The sequence below is a fragment of the Balaenoptera borealis genome (assembly GCF_965194805.1).
Source record: "Balaenoptera borealis genome assembly, chromosome: 11".
Classification (NCBI taxonomy): domain Eukaryota; kingdom Metazoa; phylum Chordata; class Mammalia; order Artiodactyla; family Balaenopteridae; genus Balaenoptera; species Balaenoptera borealis.
The window spans coordinates 97,878,285-97,901,672 of record NC_138868.1 but is presented as its reverse complement, the minus strand read 5'-3'; the positions used below and the strand labels follow the sequence as shown (position 1 = coordinate 97,901,672).

The following is a 23,388-nucleotide window of genomic DNA, read 5'->3' as shown; positions in this document are numbered from 1 at the left end:
TCCCATTTGTTTAGTTTTGTTTTTATTTCCATTTCTCTAGGAGGTGGGTCAAAAAGGATCTTGCTGTGATTTATGTCATAGAGTGTTCTGCCTATGTTTTCCTCTGAGAGTTTGATAGTGTCTGGCCTTACATTTAGGCCTCTAATCCATTTTGAGTTGATTTTTGTGTATGGTATTAGAGAGTGTTCTCATTTCATTCTTTTCCATGCAGCTGTAAGTGGAGCTACATTTTTGAAGGGTTTCCTGAACTCTGCAAATATCAAGAACCCTCTATACCACACTCATCCTTCACTTTCTCTTTTACCAACGGCTCTCAGGTCTCCACTTGGAGGCCTGAAGCCTCTTGTTGTTCAGCCATGGCTAAGAGTCATTAAATGTTTCCTTCTCACCTGTCAGCTCTCAATAAGGAGTATGTCAATAATTTACAGTATGTGGATTGAAGGCAATATCCTGTCCAAGACATACCAGAGAGGGGACACGTGTTGACATGATAAGGAGAGGGGGGAGGAGGAGTCTTTCATATACTAAGAGTTCATGGGGAGGAAGTGGTTTCATTTCTGGGCTATAAGGTAACATGCTCTCCTGGGCTAAGGGGTCCTTTTCCATTTCCTCAATTATTGTTTTCATAGGATGACGACCTTCAGGATACCTAGTGAGATGGATGGATGGTGATTGTACATCTGTTGTTCTGGGTGGAAGGGGATACTTGGGATAAGAGCTGGAGGGTGGGCTGGGCAGCTTCTCCATACGTTCCTTCCTGGAGAGGGTGCTTTCCCCCGGGAAGTGTGGGCATGCCCCTCCAGAGTTTGACTTGCCCACATCAAATCTGAATTTGATTCATCCAAGGTTCGACTTCCATTCTAAGGAGGAGGAAGAGGAAGCCCACCTCTCTCCCACAAGCTTACCTCTCCACAAATCTTCCTCTTATACACAGGCATGGAGTCAAAGTTGAGAGTGCAAGTCCACAGCTGTCAAATATAATTTTGCCCCAAACCAAAATAGCCCTGCAGGGGACCATGGAAAAGACCTGCTTGCTCCCTCATGCCCTTCGCCTAGGGGTGGCCGTCTACTAAATCCAGGGCCATGAAGGCATATGGCGTAGGACATGGCTTCAAGGTCAAATAGGCCTGGTTTAAATCTTGGCTCTGCCTCTTGCTCTCTCTTCAATATTGCAAAGTTTATGTCAATTCTTTGAGGCTATTTCCCAGATATAAAATATATTGTGGGGACTAAATGAGGTCAGTTAGGGGCTAGAGCCTGGTCTGGGCCCTCCAGCCTCTTCCAGTGTGTTTCCCCCAGTGGATTTGTCTTCTGATGATTCTGTCCCCATCTCCCATTAATTTTTATTTCTATGGGCAGGAAGCCCTTGCAACCCTAAATACCTAAGTTCCTCTTCCCATTCAAAGAAAGAGTTAGGAAGCTGAGCTCAGGGAAGGGCTTTGCATAGCTCCAAGGTGTGACATTCTGACGGGTATGAAACCTGCTGGAGATGGAGCAAACTGGATCTCCTGGTAGATCCAAGCAGTTTTGTTACTCAAATTTGTAGTATTTTAAGTCTCTAGGACACCAGATGCTCCCATATTCAAAGGCTTCCAGAAGCAAGCAGGCTTTTGCCAACAGAAAGCAGCCTAAGGGTAGAGGGGGTGGGGCCACCCAAGAATAATGGATAATCTGGCACCGTCACAGTTTGGCTATTGGAATTGAAAACAGTTCAGCCTGTTTGTCCACTGCGGACCTGCAGAAGATGTGTCTCCTATTAAAGGCTGCAGCCTTCCACCAGCCCTTTGGTCTTTTGTTTCTCTTTGCCACCCCACTCTTTCTCCTTTTGGCTAGTCCATATGCTTGCATGTCTATACTGGCAATTTTCTTTTATAAAACACTAGCTCTGTGTGTGTGCGTGTGTGTGTGGAAGGGGTCACACTGCCACTGATTTGGCTCAGTTGCTTAGACCCAAAGAACCTTAGGTTGCAAGTTTTATCCCAACACAGACCAGTTATCTTCTCACTAAGAATAAACAAAGTTTCTCAAGACTCCTGACCTTCTGTCCTGGCCAGCTGGTTTGCAAATGTGGTTTGGTCTTCCTCAAGGGAGATCAGGCGATCCATTACCACTTCTATAAAGCCCAACTTTCGAAACACCCCTTCTTTATCAAAAAATAAGGGAACTTGGAGTTTTCACAGAAAGCTAAGCCCCTTCTTATTTCATAGATGGTGAGAGCAATAGTGATTTACTTGTCCCAGAACTTTCAAAGCCCTTGTCTGAACTCCACATCATATGTTCATGGCCTTCTGAGATTGGGTGCCATCTTGTCTACCCATCCACATCTCTCATTTTTTTTTTTCCATGACAGGAACCCTCTGCTCCATATACCTTTGTCTTTTGTGCTTCTGAGCCTTTGCTCTTGGTGTTCCCCTGCCTGGAATTCCCTTTTCCTTCTTACCTGCCCAAATCAATATTCCTTCAAGGCCCTGCTCGAGTCTCGCCTGGGTGATCTCCTATTTCTCACATCTTCCTAGATGTCTCTACACTTACCAGCTTTTATCTTCTGATGTTCTCTAATTGTTTCATGGGTATGAGGCTTTATTTTCTGCGAGAGATCTTAAACTCTTAGAGATCCTGTTTAGGTCTTTTCTGTGAGCTTTGCAGCATCTGACCCCATGTGGAACAATCCCTTGTTGAATGGAATTCCTAAGGTGTGGAGTGGCTCGACCTGGCTCCCAGTCCTGGTTCTACCACACTTTGGCTGTGAAAGGTCAGGCTGATGGAGTTTCTGCTCTTTCCCCAGATGTAAACTAGACATTAATTAATTCATTCATTTTCATCTGCTCAGGGACCAGTAGTGGCCCAGCACAAACTAAAAAGAATAAGACACAGGCTTCCCTGGTGGCGCAGTGGTTGAGAATCTGCCTGCCAATGCAGGGGACACGGGTTCGAGCCCTGGTCTGGGAGGATCCCACATGCCACGGAGCGACTAGGCCCGTGAGCCACCATTACTGAGCCTGCGCGTCTGGAGCCTGTGCTCCGCAACAAGAGAGGCCGAGACAGTGAGAGGCCTGCGCACCGCGATGAAGAGTGGCCCCCACTTGCCGCAACTAGAGAGAAAGCCCTCGCACAGAAACGAAGACCCAGCACAGCCATAAATAAATAAATAAAATAAAATAAATAATTAAAAAAAAAAAAAAGAATAAGACACAACCCCTGTCTTTAAGAAGCTACAGTCTTGGGCTTCCCTGGTGGCGCAGTGGTTGAGAATCCGCCTGCCAATGCAGGGGACACGGGTTCGAGCCCTGGTCTGGGAAGATCCCACATGCCGCGGAGCAGCTAGGCCCGTGAGCCACCATTACTGAGCCTGCGCGTCTGGAGCCTGTGCTCCGCAACAAGAGAGGCCGCGATAGTGAGAGGCCCGCGCACCGCGATGAAGAGTGGCCCCCGCTCGCCGCAACTAGAGAAAGCCCTCGCACAGAAACGAAGACCAAACACAGCCAAAAATAAATAAATAAATAAATAAATTTATATATATTAAAAAAAAGCAGCTATAGTCTAGTTGGGGAGATAAGATGTATAAACAAAAAATGACAATACTCCCTGACTCAGGCAACCCACGTGTACTGTAGATGGGAGTTGATACATTTGTCTCCCTAGTTAGAAGGTAAGCTCTCAAAGGGTGAGCTGTATATCCCTCGTTTCTGGGTCTCTGGCTTTTAGCCTAGTGTCTGGCACATAGGGGACATTAAATAGATATTTGAGTTTGTTGACTGAGGGAATTGGTAAATGAGTGAATGGACCCGGGGTCACAGCAGCAGAGAGAGGAGAGGTATGTAGGTACGACAAAGAAGGGGTTACTTTGTAGCAGGTTTTTGAAGAAGGATGAGGAGCTGGCTGAGCAGATGAGGGAGGAAGGGCGTTCCTAGAAGAGGAAACTGCAAAGGCAGAGACACCATGATGCGAAGCCCTATGCGGGGTAAGAGAAACCTCGCCTGGTGTGGAATGGCTTGGGAAGGGCCCTGGGCAGAGAAGAGAGGTGAGTGAGATTGTTATCCCTGAGCAGGCTGCCGGTTGCTCTGCCCATTTAACCCTAAGTTTGTTCCTGCTTGCCAGTGCCTTCTCCCCAACCTCTCAAACCTGGCCTCTGCATTGCCCTTTGCTCCTGGGATGCAAACCTTTTAATATTAGCTGAAGGTGTTACTTCTCAAACTTCACTGTGCTCAAGAAACACCTAAAGATCTTGTTAAAAATGCAGATTCTGATGCTTTGGGTCTGAGGTGGGGCCTGTGACTGTACATTTCTAAGGAGATCCCAGGTGATGCTGGTCCAGTAAGGCAGTGGTACCTAGGGAGGCTCTTTGTAGCTTCAACCACGAATTCCAAAGGCAAAAGGAAACTACCTTCCTTTAGGTTATTCGTAACAGTCTTCCCCAGCAGGGTAGGTAATTGAGTGTTGTCTAATAAAATCTTCACGGATAAATGGCACTGGGTAGAAATGCCGAAAATAGGGCTTCATTTCCCAAATGGCCAGTCTTCAACAGTGGTGTCTTCATTCTGCAAAATACCTCTTCAAGTTTCTGCTTCCCAGGCTTTTATTGGCTCCTGGGGAAAGCGTATTCTTTTGGAGCAAATGGGCATCTGGAGGCCCACGTGAGTTGAGGGGAGGTTCTGGGGTAGCTCTCCTCCCGACTCACCCTGCCAGGGTGTCTCTCCCCTGATCTGGCGCCTTCTGACCCTTGGTCCTGGAGGGCTGAGTTGGACAAAGGCTATAGAGTCATATACTTGGTTTCTCTTAGCCAAATTCTGGATAGAGGCAAAGGAACTTCTGGATCCCCTTCTTGTCTCAGATGTCCCCAAAATAGAAGCGTCTGGATCCAGTGTGAGACCAAGTGAGCCCGGTAATCAGCTTCCCTGGGCCTCACAGGCATGCTCAGCTGCATTAAGAAAAAGGAGGAGGCCGGCTATGTCAAACCAAAACTCTCGGGCTGACATGGTGCTGCAGACCTGGCCGAGGGGCCGTGCGGGAGCCAGGGCACGGGCTGCTGCCAATCTGTCTCTCCGGGCACACCTGTGAGCCAGGCCACTGCTGACAGCGGAGGAGGCCTGGGGCCTGAGGGTTGTGGCCACCGGACGACACTTTTCTCCCTAGGCTGCCCCATCTCTTCTTCTCTGATTTTCCTTCCCTTGGGCTGTGAGCTCTGTGAATGCATGAGCCAGCTGCAGCCAGACTCTGGTGGAGCGACAGAGGAACTTTGGCGATGGAGTCTGTGCAAGATCCAGGCATGGACAACCACCTCTGGTGTGGAGGAGCACAGATGCCTTCTCTCCGCCTTTCTGCCTTTAGCAACTGCCACCCAAATTTGGCCCACTCCACTCCTCTCCAGCCTAGGACAGCTTCAGCAGCCTCAGCTAGATTTTACTGCCTTCACGATGATGTGGACGATGTCCCACTCCTCTCCAAATTCATTCATTCATTCATTCATTCATTCATTCATTCAGGGTGTCCCCGTGCAGCTATGCAGCACCTGTTTATTGAGTGTCTGCTTTGAACCAAGCACTGTGCTGGCCTCTCATTTGGTTCCTCCATGCCCTGCCTCTTAGCATCTTCTTTTATACACACACACACACACACACACACACACACACACGCAGAGGCCCTTGCTTCGTCTAGTCCAGTCTTCTCTTCCCTGTGTCTCTAAACAACCCAAGGGAAGGTGTCGTGTCTCCTCCCCTTGGCAACAGGCGATGTGGAATACTGGACATAGCCAGTGTCTCACACAGACCTCAGCTTGAGTCCTGGCTCTGACTCTGCCCTTAACTATCCTAGGTAACTTGAGTGGGTTAGGCCCTGTTGGCCTCTGTTTCCTCATTGCAATTAAAAAAAAAAGAGAAGAAATCACCTCTTCCAGGCTTACAATTAAGTACAGACTTTTAAAGACTTGGCACAGAGTTAATGCTCTAAGATGTGGGTGGCTCTCTCCTTGGTGCATCAGTGGCCCATCGCAAGCGCGTGTAGTGGCTGCGTGAGAACCTGTGTTCTCCTCAAATGTCTCCCCAGAGGAGTGGGGGTCACCTTATCTGCTTAGGGCCACGTGGGTACTCCACCCCAAGTTCTCCTACTTGTGATACTAGCCTATTGTTTTCTCCCTTTTTCAACATCTGTTGAAACAACTAGTTTCAACATCTGGTCTTGTGTCACCTACCTCCCCCCCACTATTTTTCTTGGAATATTTTAAAGCAAATTTCAACCATCGTATCATTTCACCTATAAGCACTCCAGTGTGTATAATAGATAAAGATGTTAAAGAACATAACCACAAATTTTTTTTTTTTTTTTTTTTTGGCCATACCTTGGGGCATGCGGGATAATAGTTCCCCGACCAGGGATCGAACTCGCGCCCCCCTCAGTGGAAGCACGGAGTCTTAACCACTGGATGGCCAGGGAAGTCCCAACCACAAAAAATTTTTAACGCCCCCCCCAATCAAGAATTATTCATTAATATAATCTAACACCCAGTCCATATTTATTTTCTTCCCAATTATCTCAACAATGTCTTTTTACTGTTGATTTGATTGAATCAGGATTCCCCAAAAGTTCATGTTACAAATGATTGTAAGAGCTCTTAGGTATTTTTACACCAACCTGCTGTTCTGTTTTCAGTGGAAATGCTAGAAAAATGAGGAAGTTCTTACTTCCTGAAAGTCTCCCAACTCACTTCCCTGAACCCTTTTCAAAGGAAACAAAAATTAGCATCTCCTTTTTTGGGTGTTTTTAAATGACAAAAAGAATTCACCCCTCACAGGAGCTTTGAAATAAATGGGTTCCTCAAACAACTTTCCAACTCCAACAATCACCCAAGTGAAGAAGAAAGGCAGGCCACGCTTTAGTACTGGTTTTGGAGGGTAAAAATTTCCGAGGAACTTTGCTCTTTGCAGACAGATTTTTTATGCCCTCCCACCTGCTTTTCGAAATCCACCAACCACAAAATTTACTCCATCCACTTTTTTCTCTCTCCCTTCCACACTCCCTCTCTCTTTTTAGCAGCAACATACAAGCCGGCCATATTAGAGAGATGGAAATAAAGCTTCCTTAATGTTGTATGTGTCTTTGAAGTACATCCGTGCATTTTTCTTTTAGCATCTAACCATTCCTCCCCTGTAGCCCTCGGCCCCTCAAATCACCCTCTCCCCTATCCCACCCGACTAACATCTCAGTCTCTGAAAATGCACAAAGATGCCTGGCTACCTCGCCCTGCCTTCAGTCTCACGGGGCTCAGTCTCTTTTTCTCTTTGGGTAAGTTAGACTGCACATCTGCATGCTCCTGAGGGTCCAGAAGTGCAGCTGCAGCAGGAGGAGGATGGGGGCCGGGGGCAGGAAAGAAGACATCGCTTGAGCCTCCCTTCGGCATTGTCCTTGGGAAGGGAGGCACGGGGATGGGGGGAAGACGTGGCTGGGGACTGCATAACGCTGGGACGACTTGGTCGCAGAAATGTTGGGTCAGGGGATCTGAGTGTTCCTTGGAGGTGTCAGTTGTCAAGGGAGGTGATTTTTCTTTGGATTTCCCTGAAATGGACGTATGTGGGGGGGCTGGGGGCGGAGGGTAGGCTGATGTGCAGAGCCTCTTCATGGATTTTTTCTTTTAGCTGCTACAAATCTCCTGGGACTTAATGCTCCCTTAAGGGGCTTCTTCTGTGAACCTTGATCTTTGGAATCTGGTGGATTTAGGATATCAGAAAAGAGTGTACGGGGGAGTAGGGGGGCAGAAAGTTGAGTCTGGGTCTGGCTTCCTGGAAATCTGTACCACCGATTTGTTGCAGTGTGTGGAGGCGTAGGTGGGAAGCAGGCTTGAGGAATGATCTCTGCATTGGGAAGAGAATGGCTGAAGCAGGCACTGATGGAGAAGCTCTCTGGCTTGGGCCAGATGGAGTGGAGGAGGGGTCAGGTGAAGGGATCAGAAAAAAAAAAGAAAGAAAAGGAACACATGAGTGTGGTTGTGGCCCTTTGGATCATGTCTCCGAACTGTCCAGCTCCACCTTGCAGACTGTCAAGAGATCCAAATGCTAATTTCATACATGGCCACTCATGGACTTCCTGGTGGGTAGGTGGGCTAGGGAGTCACTTGCAAGCCTGCTTTATAGGTAGTTTCCTTCTTGCTCTTAAACTTACTCATTGCTGGCATAGCAATTGAGGATCCAGTCCAACGGCTGTCAGTGGGAATACTCCCCATCCCAAAGTCTCTCTCTCACTCCTTCTCTCCCTCTTTTTCTCTCCTTCTCTGGCATGCTGTGCTGGATATTGGGCAGGAGTGCTAGAGACAGCCCAGGGCCCCTGACAGCCTACACGATAAGGCCTAGGAGCTTTGCTGAGTTACTGAACATATTAACAACAGAGCAGGAGTGTTAGGGAAGCTCAGGCAGTAGAGACAGCATGAGCCTTGGACTCGATCTGGGTTTAAAGCCACCTTTGTCATTTACTTCATACTATCGGCAAGTTACTCCCCTCTGAGCTTCAGTTCTTTCCTGGGTGAACTGGAGAATACCTACTGCCTGGGTTTTTTGTGAGTCTGGCACATAGCAAGTGCTCAATAATAGCTAGCCTTTATGAACTCTTTTCACGTGCCCACGTGCTGTGTATCTTGTTTAGTCCTCACGGCAATTGGTTACCGTATGGGGCAGATAAATTATGATCCTCACGTTACAGATGAGGAAACAGGCACAGAGAAGTTAAGTAACTTGCCCAGTAAGGTCACAGTAGTTTAAGGGGACCTGAGATTTGAACCCCTGGTTGTCTGACTTCACCCCATTCTTTTTTTTTTTTTTAACATCTTTATTGGAGTATAATTGCTTTACAATGGTGTGTTAGTTTCTGCTGTATAATAAAGTGAATCAGCTATACATATACATATATTCCCACATCCCTTCCCTCTTGCATCTCCCTCCCTCCCACCCTCCCTATCCCACCCCTCTAGGTGGTCACAAAGCACCGAGCTGATCTCCCTGTGCTATGCGGCTGCTTCCCACTAGCTATCAGTTTTACATTTGGTAGTGTATATATGTCCATGCCACTCTCTCACTTTGTCCCAGCTTACCCTTCCCCCTCCCCGTGTCCTCAAGTCCATTCTCTATGTCTGCATCTTTATTCCTGTCCTGCCCCTAGGTTCTTCAGAACCATTTTTTTTTTTTTAGATTCCATATATATGTGTTAGTATACAGTATTTGATTTTCTCTTTCTGACTTACTTCACTCTGTATGACAGACTCTAGGTCCATCCACCTCACTACAAATAACTCAGTTTCGTTTCTCTTTATGGCTGAGTAATATTCCATTGCATATATGTGCCACATCTTCTTTATCCATTCATCTGTCAATGGACACTTAGATTGCTTCCATGTCCTGGCTATTGTAAATAGAGCTGCAATGAACATTGTGGTACATGACTCTTTTTGAATTATGGTTTTCTCAGGGTATATGCCCAGTAATGGGATTGCTGGGTCGTATGGTAGTTCTATTTTTAGTTTTTTAAGGAACCTCCATACTGTTCTCCATAGTGGTTGTATCAATTTACATTCCCACCAACAGTGCAAGAGGGTTCCCTTTTCTCCACACCCTCTCCAGCATTTATTATTTGCAGATTTTTTTGATGATGGCCATTCCGACTGGTGTGAGGTGATACCTCATTGTAGTTTTGATTTGCATTTCTCTAATGATTAGTGATGTTGAGCATTCTTTCATGTGTTTGTTGGCAATCTGTATATCTTCTTTGGAGAAATGTCTATTTAGGTCTTCTGCCCATTTTTGGATTGGGTTGTTTGTTTTTTTGCTATTGAGCTGCATGAGCTGCCTGTATATTTTGGAGATTAATCCTTTGTCAGTTGCTTCATTTGCAAATATTTTCTCCCACACTGAGGGTTGTCTTTTCTTCTTGTTTATGGTTTCCTTTGCTGTGCAAAAGCTTTGAAGTTTCATTAGGTCCCATTTGTTTATTTTTGTTTTTATTTCCATTTCTCTAGGAGGTGGGTCAAAAAGGATCTTGCTGTGATTTATGTCATAGAGTGTTCTGCCTATGTTTTGCTCTAAGAGTTTTATAGTGTCTGGCTGTACATTTAGGTCTTTAATCCATTTTGAGTTTATTTTTGCTTCACCCCATTCTTAACCACTGAATTCTACTGCCCCCAATATTTAAGAAATGATGCTGCTATAGTAACAATAATTTGGATCAAAGAATCTTAAGTACAGGCAAAAAGAGGGGAGTTGGGTGAGCGACCAGTGTACAAGGAAATGAGGATGGAGGACAGACAACCTCTTTGGGGAGTTAGGGAGAGCTTCCTGCAGGAGGGAGAGCCTTATCTAAGTGAAGAAAGCAAGGGGGCTCGGGGACCAGGACCAGGGTGTTGCTTATAGGAAGATGGAATCTAGGGTGAAGAGGTCAAGGCATGGGGGCTGTGAGGCAGTGGTGGGAGGAAGCTAAAGCCTCTGCAAACCTGGATGGGGGGAGGGTGCAGGAGTAGGGACCTTGAACTTGAACTTGATTGTCGCTGTGATGAGGCATGCCCTGGTACTCCAAGGCCGAGGGCTCAAGTGGACAATGGAACCTTGGTGGTTGTAGCAGCATCAGTCCCCAAGATGGAGGGATGTCACAAGTGACAAGGGAGGGGGCTGAGACAGGGCCTGGGTTTGTGAGGATGACTACAGAGCTGACAAAGGGACAGGGGACAGCTGGCCAACCTGCTGTACACACGACAGAAGCACATGAGACTAGTTTTCAGTTAGAAGCAATCCAAATGATTGGTTTTCCTTAGAGTTTTTCTCAAAACTCTTGGCTCCACGGTCATTGGCATGGTTACCAAAGTCTGGGTTATGTTAGGCGAGGCTTAGAAAGTGGTGTCTGGCCCTCACTCAGGCCCACTGCACACGGACACACAGGGGAAAACGCCTTCCCTTCCCTCTATAGACTTTTATCGAGTGCCCACTGTGTGTCACATGCTGTTCTGGGTCCAGGGATGCCAAGATAAATAAGAATCAGCTCCCCAGAGTCTCCCAAGGGACTAGGGAACATAAACAAAAAATAGTAATGCAGCATCCCATGTTAGCAGCTAACCTTTGGTGGGGGCTGACCATGTGCCAGGCACTGCTGTGAGCTTTATGTTTTAGTATTCAATCCTCACAACAGCCCCAGGAGGTAGGGCCTATTGTTGTCTCCCATTTTACAGATGAGGAAACTGAGGTGCTGGGAGGTGAACCATCTTTCGTAAGATCAGACCACGGTGCTAGAGCGCTGGTTTTGGCCACTATGCCATTCTGCCTCCCGGTCTGGAAGTGACAGAAACCTCCCGGTCTGGGGAGAGGGCACGGGCACTGGAGAAGCTGCCACGGGGGCGATGCCTTGTTAGCTGGGATCTGTGGGGTAAGCAAGAGGGCTCAGGGGCAGCAGGGTGAATGAGCTTCCCAACCTGCAGCAAAAACACGTGCAAAGGCATGGAGGAGTGGGAGAAGGCGGCGTTTTCAGAAAAGTAAGAACTCCAGGGTCACTGGAGCGGAGGAAGCGTGAAGGGTTGGGAGCAGGACAGGAAATGAGGCTGGGGTGCTGGATGGTCCCAGATGGCAAAGGGCTCAGAAGCCCAGGAGCCTGGACGAGATCCTGAAAGCAGCAGGGAGCCAATGGCGATTGGGGGTGAGGGGTGACAAGGACAGGTGCTCTCCTGGCTGCATGGGGGTGGCCTGGCCTGGGAAGGAGACCTGAGGCGGTGGGTCTGAATGGTAAGGCAGCCCAGGAGTTGGGCTGCGTGTCACAGTCACCTGGGAGGCAGGGGTTGCCCTGGGACACAGCGTGCTCCAGAAGGGTGGGGACTAATTTCTCTGCTTAGACAAACTCTGTTCTTTTTTTTGTAACCAAGAAGAAAATTAACCTACCTTATAGGTTGCTGTAGGGTTGGAAAGAGGCGTGAAGAGAATTAACTTCTAGTTTCTGTAGGAAATAGTGTTTGACAGGAGATGAGCAAATTTCTGTGATCTCTGCAAGACGGGCCAGTTAGAAAAGTATATGACATGGGGCCTGAGGTGCCCAGATACGCCTTAGAGAGAGTGAGGGGGCCTGGGCACCAGTGAAGTTTTGGAACTGAGCTCAAAAGCCACATCCTTACGGTACCCTTGTTGAATCATTTCCTTTCTGTGAGTTGGAGATCAGAGACTCAGGCTCCAGACCTGGTCCCAAAGGGGACAACCAGGAAGACTGTGAGCCCCCCTTGTATGGAGGTTCCTTTAAAGAAGACCATTCCCCTCTGCCAGCCTGACTGGCTGGGGGCTGACATGGGGGCCGGACCTGCCATGTAGACAGCAGGAGGACTGAGGCCTGCGACCCCTTGGAACAAAAATCACCCCCTCACCCAGCCTCCACCCCTCAAGCTGCTGTCTAGAGCCCGGCAGCCTGGCAGCCTGGGTTCCAGTCTAGCTTTGTCACTTACCAGCTGTGAACTTGGGCTATTCATTTAACTTCTTTGTGCTCCATTTCCTCACCTGGAAAGTGGGGGTGATAATAGGGTTGTTGTATTAAATGAGGTGATATCTGTAGGGTATGTAAACAGCGCCTGGCACACAGTAAGCACCTTGTTGTTACTATGAAGTCCTTTTGTGGCCCTAGCTGTGGATTCGGCTAATTTCCTGAAGCAGCAGAGTTCATCAGGAGCCCAGGATTTTGCTCACAACTCTGTCCTCGTTGCATGATGATTTCCTCATCTTTAATGAGGGCCTGGATTGGTGAAAGGCCTAAGGCCCTTGCCCTGAGCTGAGACCCTGGGAGACCTCAGGCGGAAGTGGGTGCTGTACTGGGAGCCAGGAACCGTGATTCGGGACCCGGCTTGTCCCTACCTGCTGTGTGTCTCTCTCAGGCCTCACTTTCCTCGTTGGTAAGATGATGGAGCTGGATCTACAGTTCCCGAGGTTCCCCCTGCTTTGGTGGCCCCTGTTCCTCTCTCTGCAGTTGGGACTTGACGGTTGACCTCTCTGACCACTAGAGGGCACACGTGTCCGCCTGGTGCCTCCTGCAGGCCGCGCCATAGGGATGCGGGGAAGGACCCGGATTGCACAGTCTCAGTGTGCCCCCCTCCTGCTGGCCAGAAAAGGCCCCTCGCTCCCCAGGGCCCTGCCCTCCCGCACAGCAGAGTGCTAGCTCCTTCAAGATGGAGGGAGCTCCTGGTAGGGTTCAAGTTCTGTCTCTGGAGTGATGTTGTGGCCTGGGGCGGGACAGAGGCAGGGATGGGTCAGCCAGATGTGTGGGACCTTCTTCCTAATGCCACTTGGAGGCTCCTTTTGCTCAGGTGCCCTGGAAAGGTCGCCGAACCTTCCCAGGGAAGGTGCTAGGGAAGCAAGGTGTTCCTGGGATGTGAGGTAAGCTCAGGACACGGCCCTGCCGGGCTCCTTCCCTGAAGATACCTCCGCCTCTGCAGAGCGGGGGCGGAGATGGCATGTTCAGCACACCTCCTCCTAGCCTGGCGCCGTGCTCAGTGCTTTCATAGCGCGTGAGAGTGAGGAGAGAGGAACCGGGCTTTGTTCTCCTGGAGGTGCCGCTCAGCCTCTCCAGTTCCTATTTCCCTGCCGAGCACTTGAGCACACCTGGAAGCCTGGCCTTGCAGGTGGGGCCGTGTGCCTGTGCCTCTGTCTAGGGCTGGGTCCCGACCTCCCTGGCCAGCAGTTCAGAGCATCTCCTGTTCTTAAGTCCTGCCTACTGGCCCTGGCCACTCATCCCAAGGGATGAGCTGAGTGGAAGGACTTCGCTATCCCTGCTTCCAGGCTGCAGTGCTGCTGCCCCTGGGGTGGGGCCGGGCAGCTTTGCACAACGAAGTCTTTTGCAAAACGCGAGCCCTGTGCAATCCGGGGGAATTCCAAGGGGCTGCCCTGAGGGGCCAGGCTCCAAGGTGTCCCTGCCGGGAGACTGCCCCAGAAGCCCTTCCTGCTTAGGGGGCGGAACTTGAGGACAATTTAGGCTACCCTTTGCCTTATTTTTATTTTGTATTTTTTTTTTCTTGGCTGTGCCTTGAAGCTTGCGGGATCTTAGTTCCCCGATCAGGGACTGAACCCTGGGCCACCGCAGTGGAAGTGCCGAGTCCTAACCACTGGACCGCCAGGGAATTCCCCTACCCTTTGCTTTACATATTTTATCTTATTTAATTATTACCATAACCCCAGGAGGTAGGTATCATCAGCTGCGTTTTACAGAGCAGGGGCCTGAGGCTCAGAAGATGGAGGAACTTGCCCATGTTCTCCCAGCCGATAGAAGGCAGAGCTGGGATTGAACCACGTCTAATGGGGTCTCCGTGCCTCCTAGCTGCCCCCCTGCCGCCGCCCCCTAGTGGCTTCTCTCACTCAGAAGAATAGTGTCCTGGTCCTGGCCTAACGCTGGGGCCTCAGCTCTCTCCAGTTGCCCCCTTGATCACTCTGCTGATTGTGTTCCGACGTGTGATGCTCATTCCAACCGCTGGAACTTTCCTCTTGATATTCTGCTGCCTTGGATTCCTTCAAAATTTCAAATGGCTCACTCCTTCACTTTAGTGGGGGGGCCACCTACAGGGCACCGCTCGGAGCAGCTTTCCCTGACCACCCGATATCAAACACACCCTGCACCTTGCTTTATTTTTTACAGCCCTTGCCTGTGAATCAATACCTAAAGTTACATCATTTCTTTTCCCTGTTAATGTCTGTCCCCCTCCCTAGAATATAAGCTCCATGTTACAGTACCTCTGCCTGCCTCCATCATAGCAATAATCCCTGGGGCCTAGACTGAGTGCCTGGGGCACAGGAGGTGATTTATAAATATTTGGTAAATGAGTGAATGATTGATACTGAGCATTACTGCTTCTCCTTTATAAAGAATATTCATCTCTTGGGATGAGGCTTTGACCATATTGGCAGAGAAGTTTAGAATTCAGCCCAGGGCTAGGGTGAGGTGAGTGCAGTGCCCAGGGTGCAAAATTTAAGGAGGTGTTTGCACGACCCTGAGGGTGGGCACCCCCTTAAATCTCGTGCCCAAGGCTTTCTGCCCCTCTGTGGGCGGGGTGTGGGATGGGCACTGCAGCTTCAGCTGGGAGGGCTTTGGCTCACTCCCCTCACCCTAGCCTCTGCCCTGCTTGGAATGTCAGAGTGGGCTGGGCCTTCTCAGGCCACACACCCAGGGCTCCTGGACCAGGTCCAGTGCTCCCCAGAGGATTCTGCACCCTGCTGTCCCTGCAGCCTGTATCAGCTCCTTGCCGTGGTGTGTCCAGGCCTGGCATTTCCAAAAGGGACTCCTGTCCTTGTAGACCCATCAGTTGATCCCTTAGAATTGTGCCTATTCTTCTGGGGCATCTCTTCCTTCCCGTAGCTCATCTTCTGTCCCTGCCAGGAGCCTGAGGAAGAGAAGGGGGCTGGGCCGGGCTGGACTGGGCATACGGCTTGACTCTGCCCTGTGGTATAGAGAGCGAGGCCTTCTGAATCTGCATCTGTCCTCAAGGCTGCCTGCCCCCAGGGGACACTGCAGCTTTAGCTGGAAGGGCTTTGGCTCAGCCGAGATGGTTGAAAGTGGTGGGAAGAAGGGGAAACTGAGGCCAGCACTGTGCAGCCCCTTGTCCAAGCCATCAGGTGGCCATGACACACAGGACATGTCCTGTGGCAGGACAGCCAGGTGGAGGGAAGGCTTGAGGCCATCTGTCTGTCCCTGGCTTGACAGACGATGTGGTCTCTCTCCACCCCAAGGGCCACATCAGTTACCGCTTAGGAGCTTTGCCCACCCCACTCCACCCCACCCCCTAATTTCAGCCATAAGGGACCCAGCCAGCTGTCCTAGCTCTGCTCCGCTCCCCACCAGGTGCAGAGGCTTTTGCCCCCTCCCTGGCCTTGTCTGCCAGAATCCTCACCAGCTTGTGGCTTTGTCCACAGTGCCACCAGGGAGGAGCATGGAAGTCACAGTACCTACCACCCTCAACGTCCTCAATGGCTCTGATGCCCGCCTGTCCTGCACCTTCAACTCCTGCTACACCGTGAACCACAAACAGTTCTCCCTGAACTGGACTTACCAGGAGTGTAGTAACTGCTCCGAGGAGATGGTGAGTTCTCAGATGGAGGCAGGGGTGGGGGAGGCAGGAGCCCCACAGCGTGAAGCTCCCCTTTCCCACCACCTGCCCCTGCACTGTACCAGGACCCTAGCATACCCTGGTGGGCTAGCTGCTCCTGAGGGCATTGGCAGAGGTGTGCTCTCGTGCCTGGGTGGCCCTGGGAGGGTGGCAGAGATCTAGAGGTGACTGCCTCTCTTCCAGGTAAAAGGGGGCATGGGAGGAGGGGCATCCTGCTGTCCCTGCAGCTCCTTGCTCATCCAGCCCCCTATCCTGTCCCTCGCCTCCTGCCCCCCCAGTTTCTCCAGTTCCGCATGAAGATCATTAACCTGAAGCTGGAGCGGTTCCGAGACCGCGTGGAGTTCTCAGGGAACCCCAGTAAGTATGACGTGTCAGTCACACTGAGAAACGTGCAGCTGGAGGATGAGGGCACCTACAACTGCTACATCATGAACCCACCCGACCGCCACCGCGGCCACGGCAAGATCTATCTGCAAGTCCTCATAGAAGGTGAGGGGCTGCTGGGGGGCCCTGCCCGTTCCCACCCAGCTACTCTCCAGCAGGACTAGCTGGGGCTCCTTGGGAGAGGCTGTGCCCTCCTGAGGGGTGGGAGCAACAGCATGTGCTGGGTGGAAGGCATCTGTTTTACTCCTTCCAGTCCTTGAGGACTATGTCTCAGAGAGTCCTGATGATGCTATCCAGCATGATCACGATCTTAAGAATCCCAAGAGCAGCTTTCATTTATTGGACACTTGCTATGTCTCGGTTATAGCTAGGGCTAAACTCTCTAGATGCAATATCTCACTTCATCCTCATACAACCCTATGAGGGAGGTACTATGATTATTCCCATTTTACAGATGAGGAAACTGAGGCTACGTAAGGTACCTAAGGTCACACAATTAATAAATAGTACAATCAGGACTCAAATTGGGTCCATTTGACCTCAAAGTCCATCCTCTTGGATACTGCATTATATTGCCCTCCCCTGGGGCTTTTAGGTGCCCTGGGATTATGGGGTGGGTGGGGCGCTTAGAGGTCCATGGCCTGGGTTGATTTCTGGCTTTGACTAGAGTGCTTTCCACGGAGGAGAGTAAAGTCAGGACCACCCCACACCTACTGCAGGGAGCAGGGGCCAGTGGACGAGGCTCCCTTTTCCAGCCCTAGGGCTAAGCGGGTCTGTTTCCTCTCCTTCTCCAGAGCCCCCTGAGCGGGATTCCACTGTGGCCGTGATCGTGGGCGCCTCCGTCGGGGGCTTTCTGGCTGTGGTCATCTTGGTGCTGATGGTAGTAAAGTGTGTGAGGAGGAAAAAAGAGCAGAAACTGAGCACGGATGACCTGAAGACGGAGGAGGAGGGCAAGACGGATGGAGAGGGCAACGCGGACGATGGCACCAAGTAACGGGCGGGCGGCCGGCCCTGCAGCCCCTCCCTTGCGTCCTGTCTCCCTCCCACTCTCTGCCCTGCACAGTGTGCCCCCGCCTGCCCTCTCTTGGTGTGCTTCTCTGGAACCAGGACCCCAGGGCTGACCTGGGGCCTCCTGAACCCCTCCCTTCGTATCTGCCACCCTGCAGCAAGAGAGACTCACCTCTCTTTGATTCGAGAAACCTGCCCTGGCGTCTGGGATGTGTGGGCCCTGGGGGGAGGGAGAAGCGGGCTCAAAACTGCCAGCCTCTGAGAAGAGGCAGGAGGCCTGTGGGAGGGGCGCAGAGAGAGAGGGGGAGGGTGGGCAGTGGAGGAGGAGGAGGCCAGCTGTCCAGCCTGCCCAGTGCGTGGACTGGTCTGGTGGCGGCTTCAGAGGGGACCTGCAGGTGGGCCGGGGCTCTGCTGGCTGCCTCTAGAAGGCCTGGGGCGTGGCATGCCTCTGCTCCCCGGCTGCTCCTGGCCCTGGGCAGCCTCGTCATGGGCGTGGTGATGGGTTCCTATAACTTGGGGGTGTGTTGAAAGGATGACCGTGCGTTTCCTGGGCCTTGAAGGGAAGGAAGCTGGAGGCAGCTGGAGACAAGCCTTGGCCCAGGGAGCTCTGCTCTCACCTTTCTCCTTCGATAGCTGCTACCACAGAAGCCTCTGGGTTTCTGTTGGCTTGCAAAGCCCTTGGGATTTTTGGCAAGAAAAGTACCAAAGGGCTGCTGAGCTAGGCCATGGGGGGCGGGGAGCTGTGTTTCTCCAGGTGGTGGTCATTTTTCACCGCAGCTACCCACTAACAGGAGACAATTGCAAAGTTAGCTGAGGGACGAGGGGCTGGGGGCTCCGTTGTAAAATGGAGTTCAAGGTTGACTGCCTTCTCCCCCAGGGTGGCCGCCATCACCTGGGCCAGGAGCAGCTGAGGTGCGGAGATAAGGAGGGAGGGGGTGGGAGCCAGTCAGAGGAGTAGGTGTGCAGAGCGGGGGCCTCGCTGGGGTTCTGTTCAGACTTTCCCCGTTACCCTCAGCAGGGTTTCATCTGGCTTCGGGCCCTGAGGGAAGCATGAGGGGAGCCTTGTAGCCTCTGAGATCCTGTGGCCATGTCACGTCTGGAGCCATGTCACACCCTCCCCTGCCCCGACAGCTCTCTCTGGGGGGGAGGAAAGTAGCATCTGTGGGGAGCCAACTTTCACTGCCATTTTACTCACATGAAGAGGGAATTGCTCAAGCCTCAGGAGCGGGAGAGAGACAGAGAGACACTGCCTTGGAAGATCCTCAGAGATCAGCTAGCCAAGTCACCCATACTACAGACCAGGAGACTGAGGTTCAAACTCACAACCGAGAGGCCTGCTTCTCCTCTGGTTCCTCAGTCTCCAGTTTGGATGAACAGAGCCACACTTTGCCCGGTGGGAGGGGCCTCTGCAGACAGAGAGATGAAGGAGATGAGGAGAGGGAGGTGAGCTCCTCCAGCCCTGCTCACCTCCCCGGAGCCCAGCCCCTCCAGGCTGTGACTGAGGCAGGGATGGGGTGATGGGAGTGGGAGGGCAGAGCTGCTGGAATGCCCCACGCCCACCCCAGGCTGACCCTCTGCAGCACTTCCCAGCCTTTCTCAGAGCTCAGGCCCTTCCCCGGGCTCAGGGGGTCAGAGCTCAGGGCAGGAGTCTGGGGAAAGGGGGTAGAGATGGGACTCTGACAGCTTCTGGGAGCCCTCTCTGCCTCTGCCCAGCACATGGCCTTTCTGGGGAGAGAGCAATAGCATACGGGTGATTCAGTTTAATTCCCTTCAATTCAACATCCATTTATTGAGCATCTCCTATGTGCCAGGCACTGGGCCAGGTACTGGGGATGCACACAAAGCCATAACAGAGCTGGGAACTGCTAGGTCAGCACTGTGGGGACCAAGATGAATTTTTTTTTGGTGCATCTAATTCCACCTCTGCAGCCACTGCTTCCAGGGCTGGAGTAGGAGAAAAAGGAAGAGATTCCAGAATCTGGGCCCTGGGAAGGGAGGAAAGGAAGGAAAGAGGGAGGATACAATAGGGAAGAGGGTGAGAGGCCAGAAAGAGTGGGCACAGAGTGGAGGGTGGGCAACCAGCCTGAGAGCTCCTGGGTGGGAGGAGTCCAGCTCACCTGGAAATTCTAACTCATCAGTACCTAACTGCCAATCAACACACTGCCAATGGGGGTGGGCTAAGCCCCCAGGATGCCTGGGGTGAGTGGACATTGCCCATCCTTGGAGCCAACCAGCTGAGAGGGGAGAGATGGGTAGTGGGCACCCTCGTTCCAGCTGAGACCAAGGGTGGTTGTAATAACATGTCTGCAGCTTGCAGATTTCACTTTTTGGCAACTTAAGTGCTCCCCTCTTCCAGGATGAGTGAGGATCTGTGTGGATGCTGGGAACTTTTCTTTTTTCAGGACTCATAACATTTAGGGAAATTGTTTGCAAGATTCCCTAGGTTTATTCCAAGGAGTCCTAACTCTCTATAAAGAAGCCCAAGACTTCTGGGTTCCTTCCTTTCTCTGCCCTGACCTAGAGGGTCCTAGGGAGAGCAGTGCCTCTCCAGGGGCCTCAGGCGCCCAAGCAGATGGGGATGGGCCAGGAGACACCTTTGTCTCAGGTACCCATCCTCATATGCACTTTCTTCCCGAGCCTCTTAGAGTCTCTTCCAGAGGCCTCATAGAGCTGCCTCCCCCAGGGCAATGAGGCTGGGAACAAAATGGGGCTTCTGTGAGTAGAGGTGGGAGACTGGTGAGATGTTTCCACAGCACCCTGCTTTCTAGTGTATACCTCTTCCTGCACCGTGGGGCTCAAGCCCTACTTCTGGCTGCATGTTCCCATCACTGCGCTGTGCTGGGTTCAGTCTGCTGGTTTCCTCAACTGCCTCTGCCTCTCCTGTTCTCTTGGAACCCCCTATCTGTCCCTTTCTCCTAATTAAGGGCCCCTGTAAAGAGAGATGGGCTGGCCAACCCATGGGATTTAGCTTATAAGAACAAAGCACATTTTTTTCAGGACTGAAATGCCTTGAGGTGCCTTGGAACTGGCTTTGGAAATAGCTATCTGCCCCCTAGCTCTGGACTAATCACAGTTATTCCCAATTTATAAAAAGGAAAAGCTGGATCCACATTTCTCCCTGTGAGTCTCCTTGGTGAGGTTGGGCTGGTAAGTATTTGCAAGGTCAGGTTAAGCAGATGGACAATTGAAAATACTGGCCAGGTCCAAAAGACAGTCCCAGGCCATAGGAATGGCTTGGTGCAATTGGAACGGGTGATAAATGGAGAAATTTTTCTTCCTACATACGTCTTAAGGATAGACAGCCTGTGTCTCTTGCTGTGCCTCTTGCTGATGTCTTCCTTTATTGAAGCTTGCTGATGCGTTTGTACATAGTCTATATATAGGTAGAGATATATTATATATACAAATATAAAACATCTCACTACATCCACCCCGAAAGTTACGTTGAGGGGGAAACAATCATTTCTCAGTGTTTTGAGTTGATTCACCAAAGGCAAATTATGGAATGTTCTTGTTGCTCTTTGTGCACTTGGAGGGGAAAACACAACTACTTATGCACTTTCTAGGATTTATGTGCTATGTGGTAATGGAAGAGGTGGTGGGGAGAGAAACTGAAATGGTCCTCTGTGACCCAACTGCTGTGATGTGTCTGCTTTGGGGAGCAGACAGTTTCTGTTGCAGTTTGTCTCATTGCTTGGATTTATTGGCTGCAATAAACAGATGGTCTCCCCTGAACATCCCTTGAGTGTGACTTTTTTCAGGGGTGCAGAGTGGGGCAAGTTGAGGCGGTGCCAGGATTGTCACAGGGAGTCCTGTTGTTCCTTTCCTGGTGATGCCATTGACACTGCTGGGTCCCCATCAAGGATGAGATCGTTCTGCTCCCCTCTTGTTAGATGTTTCCTCTTTTTCCCTCATTGCCTTCCCAGAATCCTGGCGGACTCCATCCACCTTGAAAGCACCCTGGGGCTAAACACCCACTTCTTGGAGGGCTCTTGGTTATTTCTGGAAGATGACAACCCTTTATGCCCCCCAAGGCTAACCGTCATGCCGATGTTGTCTATTCTTTCCGTGGTTGGATGGGCCATCCTTCCTGCCCCCTGTTTCTAAGCTGTGTCTGACTAGGCAGACATCTGTTTCATCTGCTCTGGGCTCAAGAGAAATAGCTGACAGCTGGTGCAGAGTCTGCCCTCATGCGACTTCACGATGAGGGTGGTTGCCGGGAAGAATCAGGTCGCTCGTGTCCCATCTGCGACTGCTCTATCCTAGTTACGTGCTGCTGAATCGGCCGGCCCTCAATTCAGGACCAAAGGCACCCACCTGGCCCAGGGGCTCTGCTCTCCCAGACAGCCCAGTCTTTTTCTCTCTTGCCTTCTGTTTTTGCATCTCTTTGCATTTTTCTCTTTCTTACACACACACCCACACACCCTTGCCTAGGAGGCTCACCCTATAAGAAAATCCTCAGCTTTCCGAATGCAAGGAAATGCTGAAGTGCTTGGTTTCTACTTTTCTCATGGTTTCTTTGTCATTTCTGCCTGCTCCCTGGTAACCCAGAGACCTTCGCCAGTGGTTTAGTGGTCAGATGCATTTTAGAATATTCTAGGAGTAGCCTAACATTCGTAGTCCTAATGCCGGCAGCTGCTACCCGAGAAAGAAGCCAGATAGAAGGTGGCAGCGTTGAACAGAGGTGGCTGGTATTTGACAGAACCAAAGGTACCTTGGTTTAAAAGGATGTCTGCCCTTGGAGCCCCTGAGTCCTTCCAAGGATGGGATGTCAGAGAGGATGCTTCCCTACTTAACAGATAGGAAACTGAGGCAGGGGATGTGGACTCAGGTGCTGGGGATTCTGGCTGGTTCCTTCCGGGTGGACACAGCATCTAACTCAGTCCAAGGCTTTTCCCCCAGAACACTTGGAGGACACTTTGGAGCTGGGCCTGGTTTCTGGGAGGACTGGGTTTGGCTCAGGTGTCTCCCCTAAACTGATGTTTTGGGGCCCAGCCTGCTTGGGGCCTGGTGAGGTAGTTCTGATTGAGGAAGGAGCTGCCGTGTGCGGGAAGGGCTAGCTCCCACGCTGCAACTCAGAATTGCTCACCAGCTTCCTGTGTCCCCCACCTGAGGTGCTGGTGCCTCTCCATTCCCACCGCTCTTTTGCTTCCCGCCGGAGCCCCTGCGGGGCTCAGGCACAGCCATCGGCCTGCCCATGGCCGGCTGCCCCGAATAGTAGTCTGTATGCGGAGCCTCTCAGAGTCCCTAGGACAGGTTTTGAGGCCCAAAAGGAGCGGGGGAGGGGGAAGAGTAGATCTTTACAACATCAGAGACGGGAGGGATCCCGGAGACTACTTGGCCAAGTCTCCTGATTATCCTGAAAGGGAAACTGAGGACCAGATCGGGGAAGTGATTTGCTTAAGGCCACATGATGAGTCAAGGACAGTCCAGGATCTCCCGGCTGGATCCAGGCCGCCTGTTCCTCCCGCAGTCCACACCCAGTCTGAGCCTAGCGCTCGGCATAGCTCGGCACAGCAGCCCACACCAGCCCAGGCTCCTGCCTGCCCCTCCCCAGCGGGCTTGAGTTGAACAAAAAGAGGCCCCCATGCTTCTTGTAAGGGCACAGTTTTGAAAGCTGAGGTTCAGAGAGGGAAAGTAATTCTCCCAAAGTCACACAGTAGGCTAATGACAGAGCTTGGTTTTAGTCGCCATTCCAAGTCCCATTCCACACCTCAGTAGAGTGCCTTTCCTCATGCTGGTTTGTATATGGTCCGTCTTAGGCCACTTGTCCCCCTCCCATCTTGCAGGTGTTGTGTCTAAAAAACTTCGGGTGAGAGGAAGCTGGGACAGTGCCCGGTGGGATATGGGTTGGGCAGCTGGGTGCACAGGAGCGTGGGTCCCCACTGAGGTCTCCTGCCCTCCTCCTTTGG

General features: G+C 51.3%; 1 protein-coding gene across 2 annotated transcripts; it reads left to right on the top strand.

Moving 5' to 3' along the window:
• The first annotated feature begins 5,665 nt into the window (after positions 1-5,665).
• Positions 5,666-21,211, top strand: SCN2B (sodium voltage-gated channel beta subunit 2). 2 transcript variants are annotated; one of them, XM_082342265.1, is made up of 4 exons: positions 5,666-7,082; positions 15,891-16,057; positions 16,363-16,573; positions 17,263-21,211. In XM_082342265.1, the coding sequence occupies exons 2-4, from the start codon at positions 15,908-15,910 to the stop codon at positions 17,460-17,462; spliced, it is 561 nt and encodes a 186-aa protein (XP_082198391.1). In that variant the 5' UTR covers positions 5,666-7,082; positions 15,891-15,907; the 3' UTR covers positions 17,463-21,211. The 2 variants fall into 2 exon arrangements, with proteins under 2 accessions (XP_082198391.1, XP_082198390.1); XM_082342264.1 differs by having other exon boundaries at positions 5,669-7,278.
• The last annotated feature ends 2,177 nt before the right edge of the window (positions 21,212-23,388 follow it).

Excerpts from the sequence above, each read along its gene's own strand:
- SCN2B (XM_082342264.1), top strand. The coding sequence starts at position 7,209 with ATGCACAAAGATGCCTGGCTACCTCGCCCTGCCTTCAGTCTCACGGGG. Across the intron at positions 16,058-16,362 it reads GTAACTGCTCCGAGGAGATG|TTTCTCCAGTTCCGCATGAA; the intron begins GTGAGTTCTCAG and ends CTGCCCCCCCAG. Across the intron at positions 16,574-17,262 it reads TCTGCAAGTCCTCATAGAAG|AGCCCCCTGAGCGGGATTCC; the intron begins GTGAGGGGCTGC and ends CTCCTTCTCCAG.